General features: G+C 54.1%; 1 protein-coding gene across 2 annotated transcripts; it reads right to left on the bottom strand.

Moving 5' to 3' along the window:
- Positions 1 to 825: 825 nt before the first annotated feature.
- CNNM1 (cyclin and CBS domain divalent metal cation transport mediator 1) lies at positions 826 to 20757 on the bottom strand. 2 transcript variants are annotated; one of them, XM_077183005.1, is made up of 13 exons: positions 19047 to 20753; positions 9054 to 9197; positions 8368 to 8508; positions 7900 to 8069; positions 7612 to 7711; positions 7397 to 7444; positions 4482 to 4544; positions 3369 to 3526; positions 2982 to 3159; positions 2554 to 2667; positions 2346 to 2462; positions 1939 to 2066; positions 826 to 1591 (listed from the first exon to the last, which is right to left on the bottom strand). In XM_077183005.1, exons 1-12 carry the CDS (start codon positions 20554 to 20556, stop codon positions 1987 to 1989), a joined length of 2823 nt encoding a protein of 940 aa, XP_077039120.1. In that variant the 5' UTR covers positions 20557 to 20753; the 3' UTR covers positions 826 to 1591; positions 1939 to 1986. The 2 variants fall into 2 exon arrangements, with proteins under 2 accessions (XP_077039120.1, XP_077039121.1); XM_077183006.1 differs by lacking the exon at positions 826 to 1591 and having other exon boundaries at positions 1937 to 2066; positions 2346 to 2458; positions 19047 to 20757.
- Positions 20758 to 22202: the final 1445 nt, after the last annotated feature.

Below are 22202 nucleotides of genomic sequence, written 5' to 3'. Positions count from 1 at the left end.
GGGATGGTGAGGAAGTGGTTAAAAGATGACTTCTAGGGGTCATCTCAGGAGGAGTTGATTGTTTTATTTATGATATTTGCTTACACTTCTGCCCTTACAGACCTCCTGGTATGAAGGCTGGCCCACCCCATGTGATCTATATTGGTGTTTTGCTAGTCTTACCAACCTTGTTTTTCCTAGCAAGTGACCTAAATTTTTCCTTTTCTGTGGTGTAAGCTCATTACCAATTATCCCATTTACCATGGCAACAGAGAACAGATTATTCCTTTCCTCTGTACAACAGCTTTTTTTGTATTTGAAAACTTCCTCTCTCCCCTTCACATCCTTCACCAGTAAAGATTAAGTGACTCTATTTCCTTCAGCCTATGGGGTAGGTTGTTTTCCAGCCCTTGCTTTCCTCTGTCCACTTTTCAATTGCTGTGTGTTTCCTCAGAAGGGCAGTGCCCAGACAGGGCTGCAGTTATTCCAGCTGAAGTTTTATCAGCATGGGTGGACTATGAGATTTCTGTCGTTATCTGTCAGGCCGTACTCCAGCACGTGTATCCCACTATTGTGTTTGCAATGGCCTGATATTAACTCCTGGTTTTCCCCAGTCCTTGTCTGCACTGCTGGGCTTGCCAAGTGCTGTCCTGGCAGCAGGAGTGACAGAGAGCCCAGCTTCAGACCAAGAAATGGGGCAGCACGTGCTGACCCGTTCTCTTGGTCCCTTCAGTGAGGCTGAGTGCTGTTACTCCAGGCACCCGTGGCCCTGGGTATGAGGGCAGCCTGGCCTGCTGGGAGGGGTGAGCATCTTTCCCTCACCCATGGACACAGAGAGGGCATCACTCAGGGAAAAATCACTTTTAATGTTGATATCCCCGTTGCGTTGAGCCTCTACAAAAACTACTGACTGGTCTGTCCCACCCCCAAGTCTTGGTGCGAGCCTCCCTCACAGCGGCAGGCGTGTGTGGAGAGGAGGATGGTCCAATGTAGCATGGAGAGCCCCCTCCCCAGCGAGGGGGCTGCACTGGGGGTGAGCGGGGCTCCTTGCCCTGAGCCTGGCAGGGCGTTGGGAGGGCTGGGCCGTGTCCATGGTCAGCGTGAGCGAGGCGCTGCAAGCGGGCATGTCACCAGGCACGGCACAAACGTGTGCTGGGGCCCTGAGCTGCTGTGGCACCCCCAAATAGCACATTCTCCTCCTGCTGGAGACCACATCTTGCAGCACCGGCACTGCGGGGCTCCAGGCCTCGCTGGGATGGGGATGGTAAATTATGTTAAAGGGCAGTTCTGGGTTGGGCTGCCCCTCCCTGCACTGCTTGCAGGGATGCCGTGACAGACACTTTTTCACCTTTCCTTTTTCCACCTCTTCCTTGAGACCAGATGCTACCAGGGAGCGGCTCGCAAGGGCAAGGGCCCTCGGACTCCAGCTAGCTGGTCCAGGCTGCCTGCATGGTTCAGCCCTGCCGGGGTTCATCCTTTCTCGCCTGGGGATGGGGCTCTGCACAGATCCTGCAGGGAGGGGCGGCACGAGCGGGCGGGCAGGCAGCGAGCGAGTGCAGACCTCCTGCTGTTGGACGTGAGCCTCACGGCAGGAGACCCCCATGCTGCAGACCTGCAAGACACAAGCACAGCCTGGTGCAGGTGGCCAGAGCCTGCCCTCTCTGACTGCTGCTGCTCCAGCCTGCAGCCCCTTTCCTAGCCAAGCTCAGGTGTATGCTGGTGCCGACAGTGAAAACATGAGCCAAGCTCTCACTCATCTCTGACATTCAGTCTGCTGCTAAGAGCAGATCCTGCTCCATATCCCTTGATCCTACTCCAGCCCCCATCAACACGCACACCTCCATGGGCTCAAAACCACCCCATTTGGCTTTGCTGCCTGAAACTTATTTTACACTATTTAAACTGAGTGACCTCCCACTTGCTGGGAAAGGAATGTCGCACCAAGAGGCAGGATCCTACCTCCAGTCTGCACGGGCCTCCAGCACTGTGCTCTGGCCACGCTACTGCTCAGGTGATCAATGGGGCAAGATTGGAGCTTTCCTCTGGCGACTTCTCACCTTCTGACGATGTCCGCTGCTTGCGCCCACCTGCAGCAGCAAGGGTGCTTAGGGCTGGGGTGCCGGGAGCCAAGGGTGCTCGGGGCAGGGGTGCATAGGGCCGGGCCAGGACCTAGTGGCTGGCTCTGCCTGAGCTAGCCCTAGGTGCCGTTTTGCCTTCTGCTGAGGTACTGACAGGGAACTAGGTTGTCCCCTGTTCCACACCAGCCCCATGCAGGGTGTCCCCAGGACAGGAAGAGCTGACACAGGCAGCGGGGTGCCGAGGCAGAGCTGTCCCCTGGGTGTGCTGTGCCTGGGTCAGTCACTCACTGAGGGATCTCAGCAGCCTCTTGCCCAGCGCCTCCTCAGAGCTGCTCGGTGATGAGCTGGTCCTGGCCTCTCGACCTGGGGACTCTGCTTCCAGGACGGTCCCGCAGCACTCACTGTCTGCAAAAGCCCAGCACGGCTGCAGCACCTCAGGGCACCGTGGCCTCACCAACCCCAGGCTCAGGTGTGTATGCCCCCCGGCCAGACTCACTCTGCCGCTTGCTGTTCTCCTCGTTGTCAGCCAGCTCCTCCTGGATGAAGGGGATGCCCTCCATGCGCAGGAACACCGACTCGCTGGGACTGCGCAGCCCCTCCGAGCGGCTGCCTGCAGGGACACGGGCACAGAGCTGCTGTGCCCTGGGGCAGGATGGGGCAGGATGCCAGCCATGGCAGCAGGTCCAACCGCCAGGGACCCCGGGGGACATGAGCACAAGGCAATGGGGAATTACACGCTGCACATTGGCAGCTGTGTGGACATACAGGCATCCAAATGCCTGCACTGTATGCGAGCCCCACTCCATGTGCAACTGCATCCCAGGGGTGGTGTGTGCATCATGCCAGAGGGCCCCAGCACAGACCCCACCAGGGGACATGCAGCGCTGGCCTGTGGCAGGGGAGGAATGCTGTTGGGTGACTCACACATGATGCTGTTCCTCTCATTCAGGAGGATGGCAGGGTCCTCCTTGGGTGTCTGTGGGGTTCCCCGTGCAGTCGAGGCCTTGGTTGAATCCCTGTCGAAGGCCTCCATGTCCGGGGACTGCGGCGAGCTGTCCATGCGGCTGGCCACCAGCGCGTTGTGGTACTGCTGCCGGGTCACCTGGCACACACACGTGCACCCAGCTCAGTGGGCACCGGGCCCACCGGCACCTCTCGGAGACTTGGTGGCTCCAAACCTCCAGCAGGAGTAAGTGCAAGACTCCTCAGCACCCACCGGGCACCCACCAGGCTCCTGGGGCACAGTGGGGCAAGAGGGCGCCTGGACAGGGGTGGCCAGGGTGGGACAGTCCCTGCCAGCCCTGGCCATACCTTGACGAACTGCACGTCGCAGAGGATGTGCACGGAGTAGTCGGGCGTGTAGATGTTGTTGCTGCTGCTGTGGAGCTGCGTGCTGCTGCCTCCATAGTCCTCCCGGTTGGGGGACTCGGAGCGGTTGAGGCCGCTGCAGCGCGACGGTGACCTGTTCACTGCAGGAGGGGACAGCAGGGACAGGCACACACTCACTCTCACTCGTGCTGCTGCTTGGCTTCCCTGTGCCGGTGTAGAGCCAAGGTGGGCCTCCAGACACGGGGCTGGCAGGGGCCCTGCAGCCTGTCCTCCTCACTGCAGGCTGGTGTGAGACTGTGCCATGCCAGCCCCACACAAACCAGAGGCACTGGGCAGGACTCTGACCCGGGGCCAGCAGCAGCAGAGGTTAGGGCTGCTCCCTGCCTGTCGCTGACAGCTCTCCTGTTAATGCCAGCCTTCTGCACCACATTTGGCACAACTTCTCCTGGTTGCAGCTGGCAGGCTGTGAGTATTTGCTTAACCTGTCTCAAGGGCATGCTCCTGCTCACCCCAACTATGACAGATCAGGAGGAGAGGCTGCCATGGCAAGCTGGTCTGTCACTCACATTGACTGATGGCCTCTGACACACAGCGTGGCCTCTGACACACAGCATGATGGATTTTGTCTATTCAGTGATTTATTAGGGAACAAAGGCAGCTTGTTCCGTGCATAGGTGACGTCGTGCTGACTTTGCTCTGGTGCTAGAATGCCTTTTTATTACCTGGATCAGCAGAAAGCAAGGGGGCAGGGCAGCAGGCATGCAGGGCTGCAGGTCACTGTCACCAAGAGCAGCAAGCCAAAACCCCAAGAGCTAAGTGCAGGAAATTACAGGAAGTGCACACCAAAGAGAGCCCAAGCCCATGGCTTCCCCTTGTCCCCATCCCATTCTTCCAGGGATTTGCATCACACTGGGGAGGCTGTGGCAGGACTGCTGGCCCCAGTGTGCCACCAATGCTCCAGCTTGTGAGGGGTTGCCCAGGGGTGCCGTGGGTACTGCCCAGCATGCAGGGAGGAGCGGGCTTGGGCACTGTGGACAGGTGCTTGAAAGAGCCTGTCACATGCAGAGGCCCCTGGCCAAAGCCATGCCCTGTTACCTGGAGAGCCAGCCAGGGAGTCCCCTCTGCTGAAGGCGAAAGTACGGGACACTGAGACAGGCACTGCAGAGACACGGAGGGAGAGGGAAGGAGGGGACCCAGGGGAAGGGTGAGGGATGGAGGTGAGGGTGGGATACAGACCAAGAGGAAGAAGAAGAATAAAAATCATGTGCCAGCAGTCCTGGGCTGAGCTCCCATTGCTGTCTCCAGCATCCCTTCCCACCCCTTTTACAGCCTCCTGCTTCTGCTCTGGAGTGGGGGGACAGGGCCACAGGCAGGAACACAGATTTGTAAGTTGTTTATCAGCAGGTTGCTCTGGGACAAGGTAAGGGGAGGTGAGGCTGGCAGAGGGGATCTGCTCCTGCCAGGCCTGTCTGCAGAGCCACACAACTTCCTGGAGCCCTGGCATGGGTAGAAAGCATCTTTCCCCCATGAGTTAAGTGCTGGCACTTGGCTCTAGCCCTTCCCCAGGACAGGGGACTTTGTGGTCAGTGTATGCCACCTGGGAGATGGGTGGAAGCCAAACCACTGCACTTGGTATCTGGGATGCTTCTGTGTGTGCAGGCACGTGGCAGAGAAGGAATATGATCTGCAAAAGTTGCTGCCCCAGCCCCACAGCTGCAGGCAGGGGCTGACAGAAGCTCTTCACGGTGATGCAAAGCAAAGGGATTCATGTCAGGCTGCCTGCAGTTCCTTGCAAGGTCCTGGGTCTCAGCAGCCTTTTGGTGATGCTGAGAAGAGCTACCCACTGGGGCTGATCCTTGCAGGAGCTGCAAGAAGCCAGGACTCTGCATCTGGGGCTGCCTGACCCATTGCCACAGAGAAGGTGAATCATAGACACTCACTTTCCATGTTTTATTGCCATGGGTTACAGCAGCAATGACAATTTCTAGGGCAGGCCATTCCCCCTGCCGGCGACTGCTGCCCTGGACAGCGTTCCTGGGCCATGCCACAGGGGATGGGGGAGCACAGAGACACCAACACACAGGGTCAGTGATGCACTCCTCAACACTTGCCAGTCTCTGCTTTCACCACTGCCATTGCCCACCTCGGAAGCAGTGGGAGATGTGAGCCTGCTGGCTGCCAGCCCCTACTCCAGCCATTGCCATGATTCCCCCAGCTGGCAGCCCTCCTGCCCTGCCTCCACAGCACAGCCGCAGCACTCTAGGAATATCTGCTGCCTATGTGATTAATGTTTTAAAATTGCTTCAAATGTAAAACCCCCAGGAAATTTGCCCTGCAGTCCCCTTTTCTAATCTCCCTGCTGCTCTCCCAGGAATTCCTGTTCCATGACCTCCCCTGAATCAAAACGTTCTGCAAATAAAAAAGACATCAGCATGAAGCACTGCTGGAATGACCTTGTCCTGATGGGAGCAAAGGATGAGTTGATAACCACTAGCATTGACTCTGTGCTCCCACTGCCTGACCCTCCCACATAGCACTAATGCCAAAGATCAGCTGCAGATAAAACAATTGCATAATAACAGTTAATTAATAACAACTTATTAAATGCTCTAGGTTGCTGTCTGAATCCTCAGCTGTGATACTCTACTCACAGTCCTTTCCTTCAAGGAGGAAAGAGGATGCCAGCCTCCCCCACAAGGGAGATGCCCTGTCACCTCTGCCTCCCAGCCTGCTTCCTTGCTGGCCAGGGCTGTGACACAGCTCTGTCCCCCCGCAGGCAGGAATGGCTGCACGGCAGAAAACCCCTCATGGCAGCGTCATGGGGAGCGCTGGGAGCCAAGGAGCCCTGAGCAGCAGCGTCCCAGCAGGCGGCACTGCAGACGTGCACGGCTGCTCTGGCACCGCTCCCACTGCGGCTGCTGCCCTGCCGGGCCCAAGGCAGCACTCACTGCCTGAGCCCCGGGGGGCCCGGGAGCACTGTCACCGAGGGCACAGGACACTGGGACAGCCAGCAGCACTCTGGCAGGAACTGGCCGTTTCATTGGTTTCCTCTGTCCCAACTGACTGCACCGTGGACACAGGGCAAAGCAGGAATGTGCACTGAGGGGTTAATCCATCAGTCCAGAGCCAGCCTTTTGCAGGAGGCAAAGCAAGCAGCAGGAAATAGGTGAACTCTAGAGCTGCAGAAAGACTGGGACCCACTGGAGTGAACCACCTGCCCCAAGAGACTGGCCCTGTTCTCTTGATGACATTCCTCTTTACATCTCCCTAAAGATTGCATTTAGCAGGCCCCTGTTTTGATTAGGCAGGTAGAGCATCTCAGCTTACCATCAGCACTGCAGATCTGACTGCAACAGCTGGGGTTTGATGAGGGATGTGATGGACTGGGACTGGGCAGCACCTCAACCTGTTCCTGAGCCTCACAGGACCAAACCTTTGTAGGGGTTATAGCAAAGAAGGGGGTTCCTCTCAGTCTCCCCCAGTCAGAGCTCCCTCTTACCTCCTGCAAGCAGGGGATCTGCTTCTCAACCCATCAGCTCTGCAGGCAGGGAATTTATTGGCACTTGGCTAATTTCCCACCATCACCACATGCAAATAGCTCACAGGTAAATCAGCCATCTCTGCAATTCCCAAGCAGCCCAATGTGGGGCCCGTGTTCAGGTTGTGCCCTGAGCCTCAGGAAGGCAAATGGGTCTAAAGGTGTTATACTGACACCTAGAATGAGTATAACACCCACCTGTGGGACTGCCCCTTGCAGCACCAGCCGTGCTGGGACTCACCAGCAGAGAGCCAGCATATGGTAGAAACTTCAAAAAGACATCAAAGGGACCTCAAAGGGACCTCCAAGTCACTCTGTGGGGTCTTTGCTGCATCAGCCCCTCAGCATGTTGTTTCTCTGTCTACCTCAGCACAGTCTGAGCTGTTTTGCATGGGGAGAAAAGCCATAGCCCCTCCAGCCAGCCAGTGCTGCAGAGAGGTTTTAGGGCCTCAGCCTGTCCCAAAATACTTACGTAGGAAGGAGGATCCTGCCAGGCTTCCCATTTTTCGCACATCGTTTTCTGAAACGACAGTTGGAGGTGTGGGAAATGCAGAGGAAGGGCTCCTGCCCCATGCCTCAAAGCAGGGCCACCCCACCCCAGCCCCTTCTCCTGGCACCAGCTGGTTTAGCCTCCATGGATGCTGCTGAAGCAAAGGCAGGGCCAGATGGAGCCCAGAGAGGCCTCACCTGAGGAGACAACAGCCATGATGGCAGGGACACCATAGTAGGTGAAGGCCCCATTCTCAAAGCGCAGTCCTTCCTTGCCGACCTCCACCTGCACCTTCCCCTGGAAGGAGGAGGAAAACCCTCTCAGACAAGCACCCCGTGCTCCTGACCCACCCTGCAAGGTGCAGGGACCCCTGCTGTCCCACACAAGAGGATGGGCATCTTTGCTATTAGAAGCAGCCCAGAACAAGGTGGCAAGGAGGAAACAGGGCCAGGCCTGCCACGCTCTGCTCGCTGCTGCCCCAGCACCTGCAGGATGAGCACGAAGTAGTCGACAGGGCGGTTGCGCTGGTAGAGGTAATGCTCTGCTGCCTTCTTGTTCTTCCGGTCGTACTTGAGCTCCTGGATGACATTGGGGTGTTTCAGGAGCCTCAGCAGGATCTTCTCAGAGAGGTAGGGGGACTTGAAAGGCTCCACTTCTAGAGGGGAGGCAACACACACATGTTGTGCTCAGCAGGCCCAGGACTGCCGGGAACCCCTCATCTCTGAGCTGCACAGCCCTGCTCCTGCAGCCTAAGCACCCACTGCCAAGAGGGGAGCCAAATGCAGACCCATGGGTGGGGCAGTGGAATGTCCAGGCTGTAGGTCCAGAGGGTGGAAATTGCTCAGTGAGGGGGAGCCCGACCCAGGGATGCCCATCCCTAAGCCCGACCCAGGAATGGCTTAGGGATGCCCTGTGGGGCTGGTGCTGCAGGGCCTGCACAAGGGCAAGTGTACCTGTTGCCATGAACCGATGGGTGGCCAGGAGGAGCTGTGGGGAGATCTTCACCTTCATCTCACTCTCTGACAGCCTGAAGATGGAGAAATCCTGGGGCTTGCGTCCCCGGTGGGGAACCCGCTCCTTCTTCCGGTTGTCAGCTGCAGGCAGAGCAGAGCAGAGCAGGCACTGACAAAGCTGCTGCAGCTGCAGGGCCCCATGTCACATGCACACACATGGACAGGCATGTCTGGCTGTGCCCTATGGCAGGGCTGCTGCGGAGCAGCAGATGGAGCAGTGGGGCACATACAACCTGCTGTGCATGCAGCCCTGGAGCAGCTCCTGGGGCACGGAGCAGGATTGTAAACCACACAGGACTGTAAACCTGGGCTCTCCAGGCTGGATGCATCACCCAGAGTTGCAAATGAGCTTGGGAACCACCCATTTCATGCCCAACACAGATGTTCCTAGGTGAGGCCCTGCCCAGCCACCCGCTGCTGATGCTGGTACTTCTCTATCTTGAGCATCCAAGATAGAGACACTTCATCAGCATCTCTCCATCAGTCTTGTCTTTCCCATCATGACAGCAAATTACTCTGGGGAAGAACCACAATTTGCTCTGGCCTGTTTCCTACCCACATCTGTCTGTCTGTGCAGACTCCCTCCCTGGCTCCTGCAACCGCAGTAGCTGCTCTGGGACACTCACTGTACAGATCTGTCTCATCCAGGATCTCGGACTTGATGATCTCCTCGATGACATCCTCCAGGGTGACAATGCCCATCACCTCATAGAATGGGTCTCCTTCCCCTTCATTGTTCACCCGCTGCACAATGGCCAGGTGGGACTTTCCTGCAGGGGAAAAGCAGAGTGGCACTGAGACACCTGGCCTGGTGATCCTGAGAGGGATGCCCAGCATGATGGGCAGGCAGGTGGGCAGGGCTTGGTGGGAGGAACAGATCACAGCAGACACTGTCACCCAAACCCACCCACATGTGCTAACCCAAGGAGAAGGGCTGGACATGCAGCCCAGCCTAACAGGACAGCTGCTGTCCAGACTGGTTTGTAGATGTTGGCTCTTTTTGGGGGCCACCTTCCCTCTTTACCCAGGCTGTGTGTCACTCTGTTCAGCTCTTTGAAAGCCTCCTGTGCAGGAATGAAGTCTACATTACACCATCTCTTCCTTACCCTCAGCTTCATTGACATGAAACAACTCTTAACAGAGAAATGAGACAATGTTCTCCAACACAGAAATGTGAATGTGTCCTTGGCTCTACTCATTTCCCATATCCTCCTGGTGTTTCTTATTCTGTTGCTAATTATCTTTCCTATTAAATTGCCAGGAACAGCTCCCCCTCATCTTTCTATCCATCACTGTGTAGACCAATACTGAGGTTTTTCATAAAATACGGGCAAAGCCTCCATCTACTTGAAACAGCAGCTGCTTTTTATGCAGAAACATGAATGTTTGTTTGCAGCTTTCAGCCCAGCTCCTGCAGAACTCTTGGGTGAACCATCTGGATGCAGACACTGAACACTTTTCAACCCATCAACTTGCACCTCTCCAAGTCCTGCCCTTAGCAGCATCTTCTCTGTGTTACCTTAAACAAACAGAGTGAGTCCAGGACCTTCTGCTGCAATGATGTTGACTCCTGCTTGGAAGTTCCAGTGCTCCTGGATCACAGTTTCAGCTTCCTCACTTGTCCCTTGTAAGCTGGCAGCTCTGCTGACACATTCTCAAGTTTCTTGGTTTTGGCATACTAGAAACATTTCTATTTGTTTTTGCATGTCCAGCTCTCTGTAAGCTGTTTTGACTTTTTCAACCTCTCCCTTCTTTTAGTGGCTGCTCTGATTTATGGTCCTGCTCAGCATCTTGACCAGAACCCAACTTCCAAGCCCCAAACAACTTCTGGGTTTCCAGCTCCAACATGCTCTTGGACCTGCCAATGAACAGCACTGGGTTTCTTACTGCCTGTGTGGCTCCCACACTGCCCACCAGTGCACACAGATTCTGAACCTCTAGTTTTACTTAAAAGCACCCTCACTGGCACCACAGCCGAAAACTTCTGCTCCCTCTGCTCTGCATCCCTGGGGTCTCCTGTTGCAGTACCTGCACAAGCCCAGCAGTCCTGCAGCAACCTCTGGGAAGCTGCTAACACCTAAATTCCAAGCTGCAGTGACCTCTGGGAAGCTGCTAACACCTAAATTCCAAGCTGCAGTGACCTCTGGGAAGCTGCTAACACCTAAATTCCAAGCTACAGTGACCTCTGGGAAGCTGCTAACACCTTATTTCCCCCTGGGCTCGGAGCTGAGCTCCTTCAGCAGCAATGGTCACCCAAAACAGGGAAAGGTCCTCTCTGCTATGCAGCTGCCTCTGCATCCACTTGTCCCATAAACCCATCCCAACAAGCTCTCCTGCTGCTCCTGACAGGGGATGTGAACAGCATCCATGCATAAAGATGTGACAGGGTGGGCTCCTGCCGGGTGCACAGCTCCTTCCTTGCCCTGCCAGCTCTCACCCCTGCAGAGGTGCAGGGACAAGCACACCCAGAGCAGCCTGGCAGCCCCACAGACACGGCTTGCTGGGCATCATGTGACCTTCAAATAACCCTGCCCTGGATCTGGGACGAGCAGACGACGTTTCTCAGCTGAAGATCAGCACTATACATTTCTCACAGCAAATCTTGGGCACTTTCCACAGTATAAATTCCCTCCTCCTCATACCAAGCTTTTATTGCAAGATTTCAGAGAGCAGCTCGCTGCCTCCCACGCCTACAGATTTAGAAATGAGAACATAACATTGCAGCAAGTAGCACTGAGATTTACTTTAAAAAAGCCCAAATCAATAGCCCTGGGGCACTGAAAATTCAGCATGTTCTTTAGACCAGGCTATTTCACTCCTTTCATACATAGGTTTGTGCATCTTTTCTGTTCATAAAGCAACACAGCACTTAAGAAGAAAAAAGCAGAGGAGTTGGCTGCAAGACAGCAGCGACAGCTACATTTCATCTTAGCAAAGTCCAGCTTTTGAAAAGGTCTCCTTTGCCAAACTCTGCTCCCAAACACTGGGGCCATCTGGTCTCCTACAAGTCCTTGGGTGAGCGAGGAGGGGGAAAAAGTTATTTCTTTTGGCTGAGAGCTTGTTGTTAATGACATTTACATGCAACCCAAAACCACCAAGCCCTTACAAAAAGCTTAGGTGCTACTTAAAGGCAGTCAGAGAGTGATGGAGGCAATTCTTTTTTTGGCCAAACACCTACATCGACACTGCAATTTACACTAGAAATGTGATTCAAGCTCCATGTTCACGTAGCTGCAAATGAGATTATTTAGAAATAGCCCAGCACCATTAGCCTGGAAGGAGACCCATGGCTTCACTGCACTGGGGGCAGAGCCAATAGGGCTGTTAGAGCACTCCAGAGTTCTTTATTTTCACAGAAAATAAACACTTGTATTCACACTCCAAGCCCCCAGGTTCATGTTTCCAGGCTAATACCACGCTAGAAATGGAGCAGGTACCCAACAATGGAAAATTGTTGCAGTTCAGTGCGGTTGCTGCTGCCCATTCCAGGAAAGCTGATCCCAGTCCATGCCTGGCCAGTGGTGTCCATGTCACAAAAAGCCCTGAATGCCAGCCAGTCCCCGTCCTTTAAGTGAGTGCTGCTCACAGCTGCTCCCCTCTGGGAGAGGGCTGACACGCTCCCATTTCCCACCCGAGGGACATGAGATCATTCCCGGAGTTGTGCCCCACCCTCCTGGCCTGACTGGGTCCTGTATCTCCTCCCATCAGCTTTTTAACAGACCCCATAAATTTCGGTGTGGGGTTTGCAGGTGCCTTGGCTGTATGGCCATGGCTTGTTCCCTCCTGGGCAGTGCTGCCAAGCTCAGCTAGATCCCCCTGCCCAGCCCTGGCAGCTGCTACGCTTGCAGGGGAGGAAAAGCAGTGGCCTTTAGAGCATGTACTAGGGCAGAATCTGGGCAATGAGGTGGAAGCAATGTCTAAGGGAGGGTGGCATAGGGACAGACCTGGGGACACCAGGGGGGTCACATTTGCCTCTGCTGCCATTACCCAGCAGGTCAGCCTCAGTGGGAGCACAACAGAGGGAGGTAAATAATTTAAACAAACCCCCAAACTTGACCTAAAACAGCTTAAGATCTGTAAAACTGATTCCAAACCCCATGCTATTGTAACCACCGCTTGATAGCTCAAATGAGATGAATTATAAGGGTGAGCTGCTTCCCCACTAGCAAGCTGTCACATGTAAACTTTACAGGGCTATGGCTGATGCAGGAAAGCACAGTGGAACACTTGAGCATCAAAGCCTTGGTTTGGCAAATGCTAGAACAAATGGGCAATTAACTTTCCTTGTGCGAGCAGCTCTGCCGGCCTCCGCAGGACTGCTCTGGCACAGGAAGTCTATAGGTGATTAAGTGTCAGCTCAGCATGGGATACAACTGCACTAAATTCTTTATGAGCTACATGAAATCTGCTCTTTTCAAACAACAGCTTCAGTGGAAAGTTAATGCCTCAAAATGCTAAATTACAGAGCTAATATAAACAGCTGAGAGCTTCCAGATGGAACAAGCATCTGAACAGCTATCCAAAGCTTTTATGCCCATTTTTAGGAGCCTTGATTTTCATAGGCACCTAAATGACCTTGGGCTCATAGATCCACCTCCAAGTATCTTCCCCAATGAGGGAATGGGGTGTGAACACATGGAAATGCCTTGACTTCTGGGAAAGAAAGTGCTGTTGGGTTCAATTATAGCCCAGACAACTTCTTTATCATTTTTTTATATAGCTACCCTGCCAGAGGAGTGTTAAAGATGTTTTAGCCTTGTCTCTTGTTCCACAGGATGAACATCCTGAGCATGGAATTAATTTTCATAAATTTTACAGTAAGATATGAAGCTGTTCTTAGGAGATCAAAGGTACAGGCACAGACCTGCTACAAAATGGAAGGAAAAAAAAAAAAGAAAAAAAAAGAAGAGTAATTTTTAAATAAGGTTGATTTGTGAAACAACCATGATGCCATGATGTAACTGAAATCCATTTTCTGTGTGCTTTTCTTCACAGCTCTTCACAGGGGCTGCCAGTATCTCCATGCCCTCTTGCTGACCTGCATCTGAATAAAGTGGGGATCCTGATTTGAGCACCTTGAACTGCCAATGTGTGTGAGTGTGATCCTGTGTGTGAGTGTGATCCCTCTGCACCATGGGTGAAAGCACACATTGTGTACAGGGAAAATGCACATCTAAGCAGGGGAGAATTAACCAAGGGGGCTGCAGGGTCCCACAGCTCTACAGGAATAAGAGCTATGTGAAGGAAAAACTGTAAATCCTAACCTAACCCAGACCTTTCTCAGAGACAAAAACTTCACCTGCTTCCATCTGTTTGTAGCCTTTCTCATAGTCTCTTTTTTGTGCTTTTCCTAATCCTAAGGAGAACTGTAAAAAAGATGGAATATTTGGAATAGCTGATCTATTACTATTGCAGATCAGAAAGGTAAGGAGAAGATAAGAGGGGACACAGAACCTCATCTTCTATTTGTAGTGCAGCAGGATCCTGACCTCCTGGGTACCCAACAGCTCCTCATGAAGGTACCTTTGACAGCTATGAAGAGGGAAATGGGGGGCAGGGTGCCCTCTCTCCCAAGGACTTGGCTCCCTTCTTGCTGTGCTGAATGCCTGCCCAGAGCAGGCCTGATCCTGGGATTATTGGGGTGGGGTAGAGCAGTCCAGGGTTTACACAGCAAGATTTAGCACAGTTTAGTGGGAAAAGCACAGTAATGTTTCAGGCAGAATTGCAGCAGGAGACACTGAGACCATTTCTTGTCTATCAGCAGCTCCCTTGCTCTCAGCCTGGCAATCACATTCCTGGGCACATGTAGGTGATAGTTCCCAGGAAAAACTGGCTCCTTAACCCATACAACTGCCTTGGGAGGGCATTGCTTCAGCTCATCAAGGTGCCCAGCAGAGTGACTAGAACACTTGCAGAAATCTCTTGAAGGCTGAGTTAAATTTGAAGCAACACTGTGTGCTTACAGTGCCTGCAGGATCAGAGGAACGGTACAAAATGCATCTGAAATGGTACTGACCCCAATTCCTGGCAGATGTAAGCACCTTCTCCAGCTACATTCAATTTGCAGAAGTCTAATAGAGGCTGTGGAGCATTTTGAAATGTAAAGACAGACCCTAGGGCAGAGCTGTCCTCCACAGGACAGGCTGTTTTCCCTGCTAAGCCTGAAATTTGGGGTTTGGAGAATTTATTTTTAGTAACTCTTGAAAGATGCCAAGCCACAGAAGGCTAATTTGAGTTGCAGCTCAGCCTCTGCCCTGCTACAGGAAAATGAACATTAAGAGCAAATTTCTGCTGTTCCTCTCACAGAGGAAAGTTACTTGCTGAAAAGTGCCAGTGCTGTATATGGACCCCTCCAGGAAATCAGTCAACAAAACCCATAAACAACTTGAGGAAGGGACAAGACTGTGACTTCCCAGAGGCACTACAAAACAAGGAGGTGGACCTCACAGAAGAGGTTTCCAGGAGGAGTTACATCACTGGACTGGAGCTGCAACATGCATTGCTTGGTTATCTTCAAGAAAGGAGGAGAGACAGATTGTATCACCCACAACATTTCACACTGAATAAATGCATAAAGCCTTCCTCATAGCTCCACATTCCCTAGGTAAAGTTTATCCTACAGAAAGCTCATCTGCCTCCCGACATAGCTGTAGCTTGCTAAATATGGTGTAATTATTTTTTTGGTGTATTAGATATTTTTTCCTGGGAGCCCAGAATAAAGCCAGGTAGTCCAAGGTGTACCAATACAAATTGCCAAGAGATTGTCTCCCAATTTTTTCACTCCTTCAGTATTTTCATCTTCTTTCACCAGGCTGCAGGTGGTAAAATTACTGTACTGGTATGTATTTTCTTATTTCTAGTGAAGAGGGGACACATTTTGTCTAGGGTCCTTCACTTAGCACTTCTCAGTTAATGCTGCACAACAATGTATGCCTTCTATAAAAGACCGTGTCTAGTTTCCCTGAAAAGATGGCAAATTTGATGTCCAGCTTTCATTATTTCTGTGTTCTTTTTGCTGAGAAGATGAAGTCAAAACCATATTGCAGCACAAGTATTTCCCTCCTTCTGCTGAACCTGTCTCACGCTGCTGTAATGTTGTTTTTCTGCATGGTTTTTGCAGCTGCCCTCCTCATTTGGGCTGTGGTTTGAAGCCTACACTATTCTCTTGCAAGCCAGACTGCCCCTCTGGTGCTGTTTGGAGTCTTCTCTGGGTTTTTCCCAGTTCCCATTGGGACCTCCAATTTAACCACCTCTCTGCAGGAATCAGCACTGAAAGAGAAACCAAGCAATGGCTGCAGCAGCAGGGTTGTGAAAAGGCAGAGGTGAAGAGTTTGAAGGGTTCTGCTGTGATGGAGCAGGGGCCAGGATTTGCTAACCAGGAGCTCACAGCTCTTGGGCACCATAACCACACTGGGCCAGCGGCTCCCTGGGTGCCACTGAGCGTGTGCTACTATTTCATACAATTTAAATGTTAAATTAAATGGAAAGCCAATGCTGCAGGTCTGTGGAGAGTAACCCCTTCCACACAAGGTCCTGCTGGGGGACAGGCAGTTTGTGGCACATCTAATTGTGGATTAAAATCAAGGTAAACACCAGTGCATCTTAATGGAACTGCACTCAAACGAGGTTAGTGTGAGCATACCTAGAAACAAATGAAGGAAAGCTTCCCCTCAAACCCTGCTACAGAAGACCAAAGGGGAAAAAAGGCTGATTATCTTCATAGCTGGGACAGAACAGCAAGAGAAAAGAAATGCCTCAGGTAAACAAGGATAATAGTGAGATATTGGTGAGTAGGAGACAGAAAATGAAAGTGCTGTCAGAGGTGTGAGCAAGAATCACAAAGCACTGTATTTAATGATCCCTTGACATTTTCAGAAAGAAAGAACAAATGTTTGTGTACTGTGGCAAGGAGCTCTGGCAGTGAAATTGTGTTCCTTATACATTATGCAAAAAAATGACAGTATGGGTATAGTGGATGTGGCAGAACATTAATCATTAGTGAAACAGATCAGAAGTACACATTGCTATCCAAGGAAGAAGGATAAAAATTGTTATAGGAATTTTGTGTAAACATTATAATAACAAAAAGAAATAAAAGATACAAAAATTGTTGGAGTTAATAAAAAAGTGAGAAAATGAAAGCAAAGCTGGCTTTTCTAAAGGCTTGTGAGGGACATAAGGACCTGGAGGTGGTTATTAATGCCCATCCTTACCAGAGACTTTAATTTCCTAGAAAGAGGCTGGGGTTTATCAGTGAGAGCCTTTGCTGTCCTGCAGGCACCTTGGATGTGTGAAGTGATGAATTCCTTCATTAAACACTCGCTGAGCCAACAAGCAATCAGCCTACTTTCTAATTAGTGAAGGTGTCTCAGAAGACCTGGCCATGGAAAGCAACCTTGATTGGATCAAACTTGGAGATACTTCAACATAATTCAAATGGACACAGAAAAGGAGACAGTGATAAAGATTCTTAATTACAAACGGGAAATCTTTATTTTAGAAATTAACTAGTCAAGTGAACAGGCTGACGCAGCAGTGGATGGGGCTGAAGGCAGCTGGGAGCTAACATCTGTCACAGTGTGGGAGCCAGCATTTGGAACCTGTATTTGGAACTGGAAGAATACAGGTTAGGAGGGTTCAGGGCTGGGCTGGGGGGGGTAACTGTTTGCAAATTCAGGGTGCTGGGGGTGACCAAATGCCTACAAATAGAGGAAAGATGAATCAGAAGAAAACATCAATTCTTGGGAAGAAGAACATTTGGGGGAAGAGCTGGAATTGCTAAACCCCATGCAGAGTTAGATATGAAGACCAAAAGCAAGGCTTTTCAGCCTTGAAAAAGTAGTTTAGAAAAGACAAGGAGAGGTGAGGTAGGAACAGATAAAGAGTTTAGAGAGCTCTAACTAGGAGCTGTAACAAAGGACCCCAGAAGGCCACAGTGGCAGACAGATACAAAGGAGGAAGAACCTGAAGTGATATGCCAAGAGTTTAAAGGAGCAATATTAAAGAAGGATGGATAATCTTCATCTGAGATGAAGACCAGCATATGAGAGTGCAGGGCAGGTAGCAAAGTTTGTTGCCATAGTCATGAGCTCATAGAGCAGCACACACAAACAGCTCTGTTTAAGGAGGGCACAGAGGACAGCAAGCAAAGGACAGGGAACCAAGCAACCACAAGCCCATTTTTATAGGTCTATTGACCCATAGGGTACCATGCTGGAGAAGAAATTTGGAAGGGGAAGTGTATCAAAGTAAATCAGATAAATTGCAGGGGAGCCTCACCAAGGGAGAGGGTGCCAAAATCATCTGACATATCTAGACAAGGAAGAGGTAGAAGAGACCTCAGGTGAACTTCAGTGCTAATGCAGGAAGACACAGTTAGGAAGGAACTGTGAAGCACGTAAGGCATTAGGAAGACAAGAGACAGCTGGCATGGGGGGAAGGGGGTGGGCATGGACTACTGCAGCTCACCAAGGCTGAACCCAGAGAACAATCTCAATGCTTTTGCTAACAGTCTTGTATAAAACCCAGGAATTTTCTGATTTTCTCCCCTGGGAGTCTCCAGTCCTGCTGAGGGGCAGAGAGGGCAGGTGGTGGCACACAGAACTCCTCTGCCTGTGATCCTGGGTGGTGCGGGAACACAGCCGAACATCTCTGGAGAAGATGCTGACCTGCATGAGCACATTCCTGGCACACTGAGAAATGTCCTACCCTCTCCTCCTCCCACCTCCACAAACGAGCAGGAGATGACTCACAGGGAGGCTTTCTCTGTATCTGGAGTGGGCCAGGTTGGCCTTTCTCATCTGACCAGCTGAGCCTGCGGCAGAGCGGCACCAGGCAGCCCCGGAGCCCAGCGCTGCCCTCCCGCATTACATAATGCAGCTGCCACTGCTGCAGCCATTCCTTGGGCTCGCTCACCACAGCATGACGTAGTGAGTAGCACGCGGCAAAACACAGCTCCCAGGGGGGGAGAAAAACACATGCTGTGCGTATTCTTAAGGTATGCTTAATGAAATACAGCTCTCAGCATCTCTCGGGCTGCTGGCAGCTGCTGCATTATGAATGCTGTCACAGCTGCAAAAGAAGCACAGCTCTTTCTAAGGGCTTCATCTTTTCTTCTTTCTTTAAACCATTTGCATAGAAACACTTTATAGACCTCCTTCTCACTGCCAAGCTGAAAATGTGAAAGCTAAGTCATGAGAAGCGATTTCCTGTCATAAACTCCTTTGCACAGAACAGAGCAGTGAATGCTTCCTGGGCAATGGTGCAAGGCAGGTGCCATGCCCGTGCTGCCAGGCCACTGCTGCCATCAGCCCCTGGGGGACAGGCTCACCTGCTGAGCCAGCAACCTGTGAGGCCAAAGGCTCTTACAGTCTTCATAAGATCACAGGTACCTCAAGGTCTGCTGGCCCTCAATGCACCCGGGGATGTTCCACCAGGCGACACCAGGGTCATCGACACACCAGCACATGCAGGGACCGATTCCCCCCAGCATCCCTGGTACCTGCCACATCCTGCCAGGAGGCCATGCCCGTGGAGGCTGCTGACCTGGAAATCATTGGGGGTGCAGAGGGGTGCAGGGGAAGCCCGGGGGGGTGCGGAGGGTGGCCCGGCGACCTCACCCTTCTTGAACTCCTCAAGCAGCGTGTCGAGGCGCGTGTCATTGAAGACGCAGTGGAGCGGGCGGCGGTAGAAGCGGGTGACAGTCTGCAGGGGAGTGCAGTCATCAGGGTCGACAAAGGCCAGGTCTTTGACAAAGAGCAGGTCGACAATGTTGTCGCGCCGGTCACCCTCATAGACTGGAATGCGGGTGTAGCCAGATCGGAGGATCTCAGAGACGGTGGCGAAGTCCAGCACAGCATCGGCCCGGAGCATGAAGCAGTCGGCCAGCGGTGTCAGCACATCCTCCACCACCTTGGTGCGTAGCTCCAGCGCGCCCTGCACCATGGCCAGCTCCTCCCGCACCAGGTCGCCGTGGGGGCCAGCGGCGCGCAGCGTCTCCAGCAGCCGCTCCCGCGTAGAGAAGACGCTGAGCTCCTGCCGCAGCGCCCAGTCCAGCAACCGGCTGAGCGGGTAGCAGAGGGGGAAGGCGGCCAGCATCAGCAGCCGGGTGAGGCAGAGCGTGCGGGAGGCGATGGCCAGCCCGTGCCGCGAGCACACCGAATAGGGCAGCACCTCGCCGCCCAGGAAGACGGCGGCGGTGCACAGCAGCACCGGCAGCCAGGGCGCTCCCCGCGGCCCGCCGGCCGCCGCCGCCGTCCCGCTGCCGGGCAGGGAGGCGCAGAGCCAGCCGGCCAGGGCCGCGTTGGCCCCCGCCTGCCCGAGCAGCAGCGTGCACAGCAGGTAGGTGCCGCCACCGCCGCGCACCGCCTGCACCCGCCGCGCCTGCTCCCGCTCGGCGGCCGAGCCGCTGTTGCGCAGGACGCGGAGCTCCAGCGGGTCCAGCGAGAGCAGCGAGAGGCGCAGCCCGCTGAACAGCGCCGACAGCCCCAGCAGCAGCAGGGCGCCCAGCGCCCGCAGCCAGCCCGCCTCGGGAAGCGGCAGCAGCCAGGTGCCCAGCGGCGGGGCGGCCGGCCGCACCCGCAGCAAGAAGCCGCCGGCCGCGCCGTGGTGCGCCCAGGCCCGCCCGTCCCAGGCGCACAGCGAGAAGAGCCGCCCGCCCGGCGCCGCCGCCGCCTCGCCCTTGCGCGGCTCCCGCACCCGCACCTCGGCCAGCGCCGAGCCCGCCGCGCCGCCCGAGCGCAGCGGCCCCACCACCTCCACGTCCGAGGCCCAGGCGCTGCGCTCCCGGCACCGCTCCGCCGGGCCCCGCGCCGCCGTGCTCCCCGCCGCCGCCTCCTCGATGAAGACCAGCCGCGGCTCCCGCTCCCCCGCCGGCCCGCGGCTGCCGTTGCCCTCGGGCGGCGGCTGGAAGTAGAGGCGCAGGAGGAAGCGGCTGCCCTCCGCCGCCTGCACCGCGCCGCCCTCCAGAGACACCCGGCCCGGCGTCGTGTCCTCGGGCCGCAGCCCCAGCAGCCAGGCGGCCCCGGCCGGCGGCCGCGGCGACAGCGAGAAGAAGAGCAGCAGCACGGCGCCCCGGCTCCGGCCCCAGCCGCCGCCGCTGCCGCCGCGGCCCGGGCCCGCCGCCGCCATGCCGCTGTGCCGGCACCGCAGCGCCCGCCCGCCGCCCCGGGACTGCAGCGGGGAGCCGGCACGGCACGGCACGGCACGGCACGGCACTGCACGGCGCGGCGGCACACGTGGGCCGGGGGGGCGGGCGGCCGCCGCGCCACGTGCGACCGGGAGCCGGCCTGCGGCGCCCCGGCGGGAGGGGCCGGCGGAGCGGGGCCGCCAACCAGGACCGACAACGGGGACCGCCCAACCGGGACGCTACGCAGGGGACCGAGGAGTTCGCCCCCCCGCGCCGAGCGGGAGCATCCCCGCGGCGGGCGGCACCGCGCGCTCTCTCCGCACCCGGTGAGATGCTGGCGGATCCGCGGCGGAGCACACCGGCGGTGACACGGACAGCCCCCCGCCCTGGCAGCCAGAGTGGGCTGCGGGCCCGAGCAGCGAGCTCTGCCCCAGCACCCGCGGCCGCGCTGGCTCCCGCTGCCATCCCAGGTACACTGCCTGGGGCCGCACAGCGGGGTCTGCGCCTCCCCTGTGCTGCGCGGTCGGAGTTTGCTGAGAGGCTTCTGCCGGCACTCTCTGGAGCTGGAATTTGCATTCAGCCTCCCTCTGTTATCTGTCGAGGCCCTACTTTTCAGCTTTTCAGTTCAGATTAATTTCCCTTCTTCCCGTGGGAGTGGTTTGATTTTTTTGTTTGTTTGGGGTTTGTTTTGTTTTGTTTTTGTTTGGTTGGTTGGTTTTGGTTTTGTTTTTTTAATGGGGGTAGTCGTTAGATTTGCAGTATTTCTAGGAAACAAATGTACCACACTGTAGCTACATTTATTCTCGTGTCTAGACCTGATGGGGAATGTTGCTAGGGTTTATCAGCTTCAGAAGTATGTGCTCAAGAATGCACTTAGGGACTCCTTAAACTTTTGTGTCTTCCCTGGACCAATATTGACGACAAACTTGAAAGGAGGCTGGAGAACTGGAAAGCAGTTGCTTACAACTGCAACAGGCTCAGTAGTGGCAAAGCAATAAGCTAGAAAATGTCATGGAGGCAAAGGAAGTGCCCGAAAAATTCTGATTATTCACTCATTATTGCTCCCATGAAAATAGGTCACTTTCTGTGTCAGTATGTCAGCAGGCAGACAGGCATGAAAAGCTACCAGGGGGATCTGTGCTCCTTTCTATGTTATGAGAGACTCTTCTCTCACTCTCTCTGGGGGGAGGCAGCTATTTTTTTTTTTTTTTCAAATGTGATGAATTCACTGGGTGTTCACAGGGGCTGTGTGCTGCTTCGCAAGGTCTTGCTGATCGTCCACTTTGTAACTCCCCTTTATTACCACTGGGGAAATATTACCTGGTGCTCTACCTGGCCATGATTGATGAAGGAGCCACCTGGTAACCTACTTGTGCAGACCTCGCCCCAAGTTATGCTGCCTGGGGGACAGATCTCACAAGCTGCCCTAAGCAGTACCCAGAGTGACTCAGGACCAGCACAGCCTGCTCCTGTTCTGCCATCCTGTCTGCAAGGTGGGGGCATGAGCACATGGCTGCTCCTTCTTTATTAGGACCTTGTGGGAGCTACTGTCTGAGACCATCCCATGTTTTAGCAATGGCAGGCTGTCATCAGCCCTGAATTTCTCACAGACTTCTTGGTGCTGAGAATATTGTAAAGAGTTTTGTGC

This window comes from Agelaius phoeniceus, chromosome 9, assembly GCF_051311805.1.
Source record: "Agelaius phoeniceus isolate bAgePho1 chromosome 9, bAgePho1.hap1, whole genome shotgun sequence".
In the NCBI taxonomy this organism is placed as follows: Eukaryota; Metazoa; Chordata; class Aves; order Passeriformes; family Icteridae; genus Agelaius; species Agelaius phoeniceus.
The sequence above is the reverse complement of the archived record's forward strand: the minus strand, read 5'-3'. Positions and strand labels throughout refer to the sequence as shown.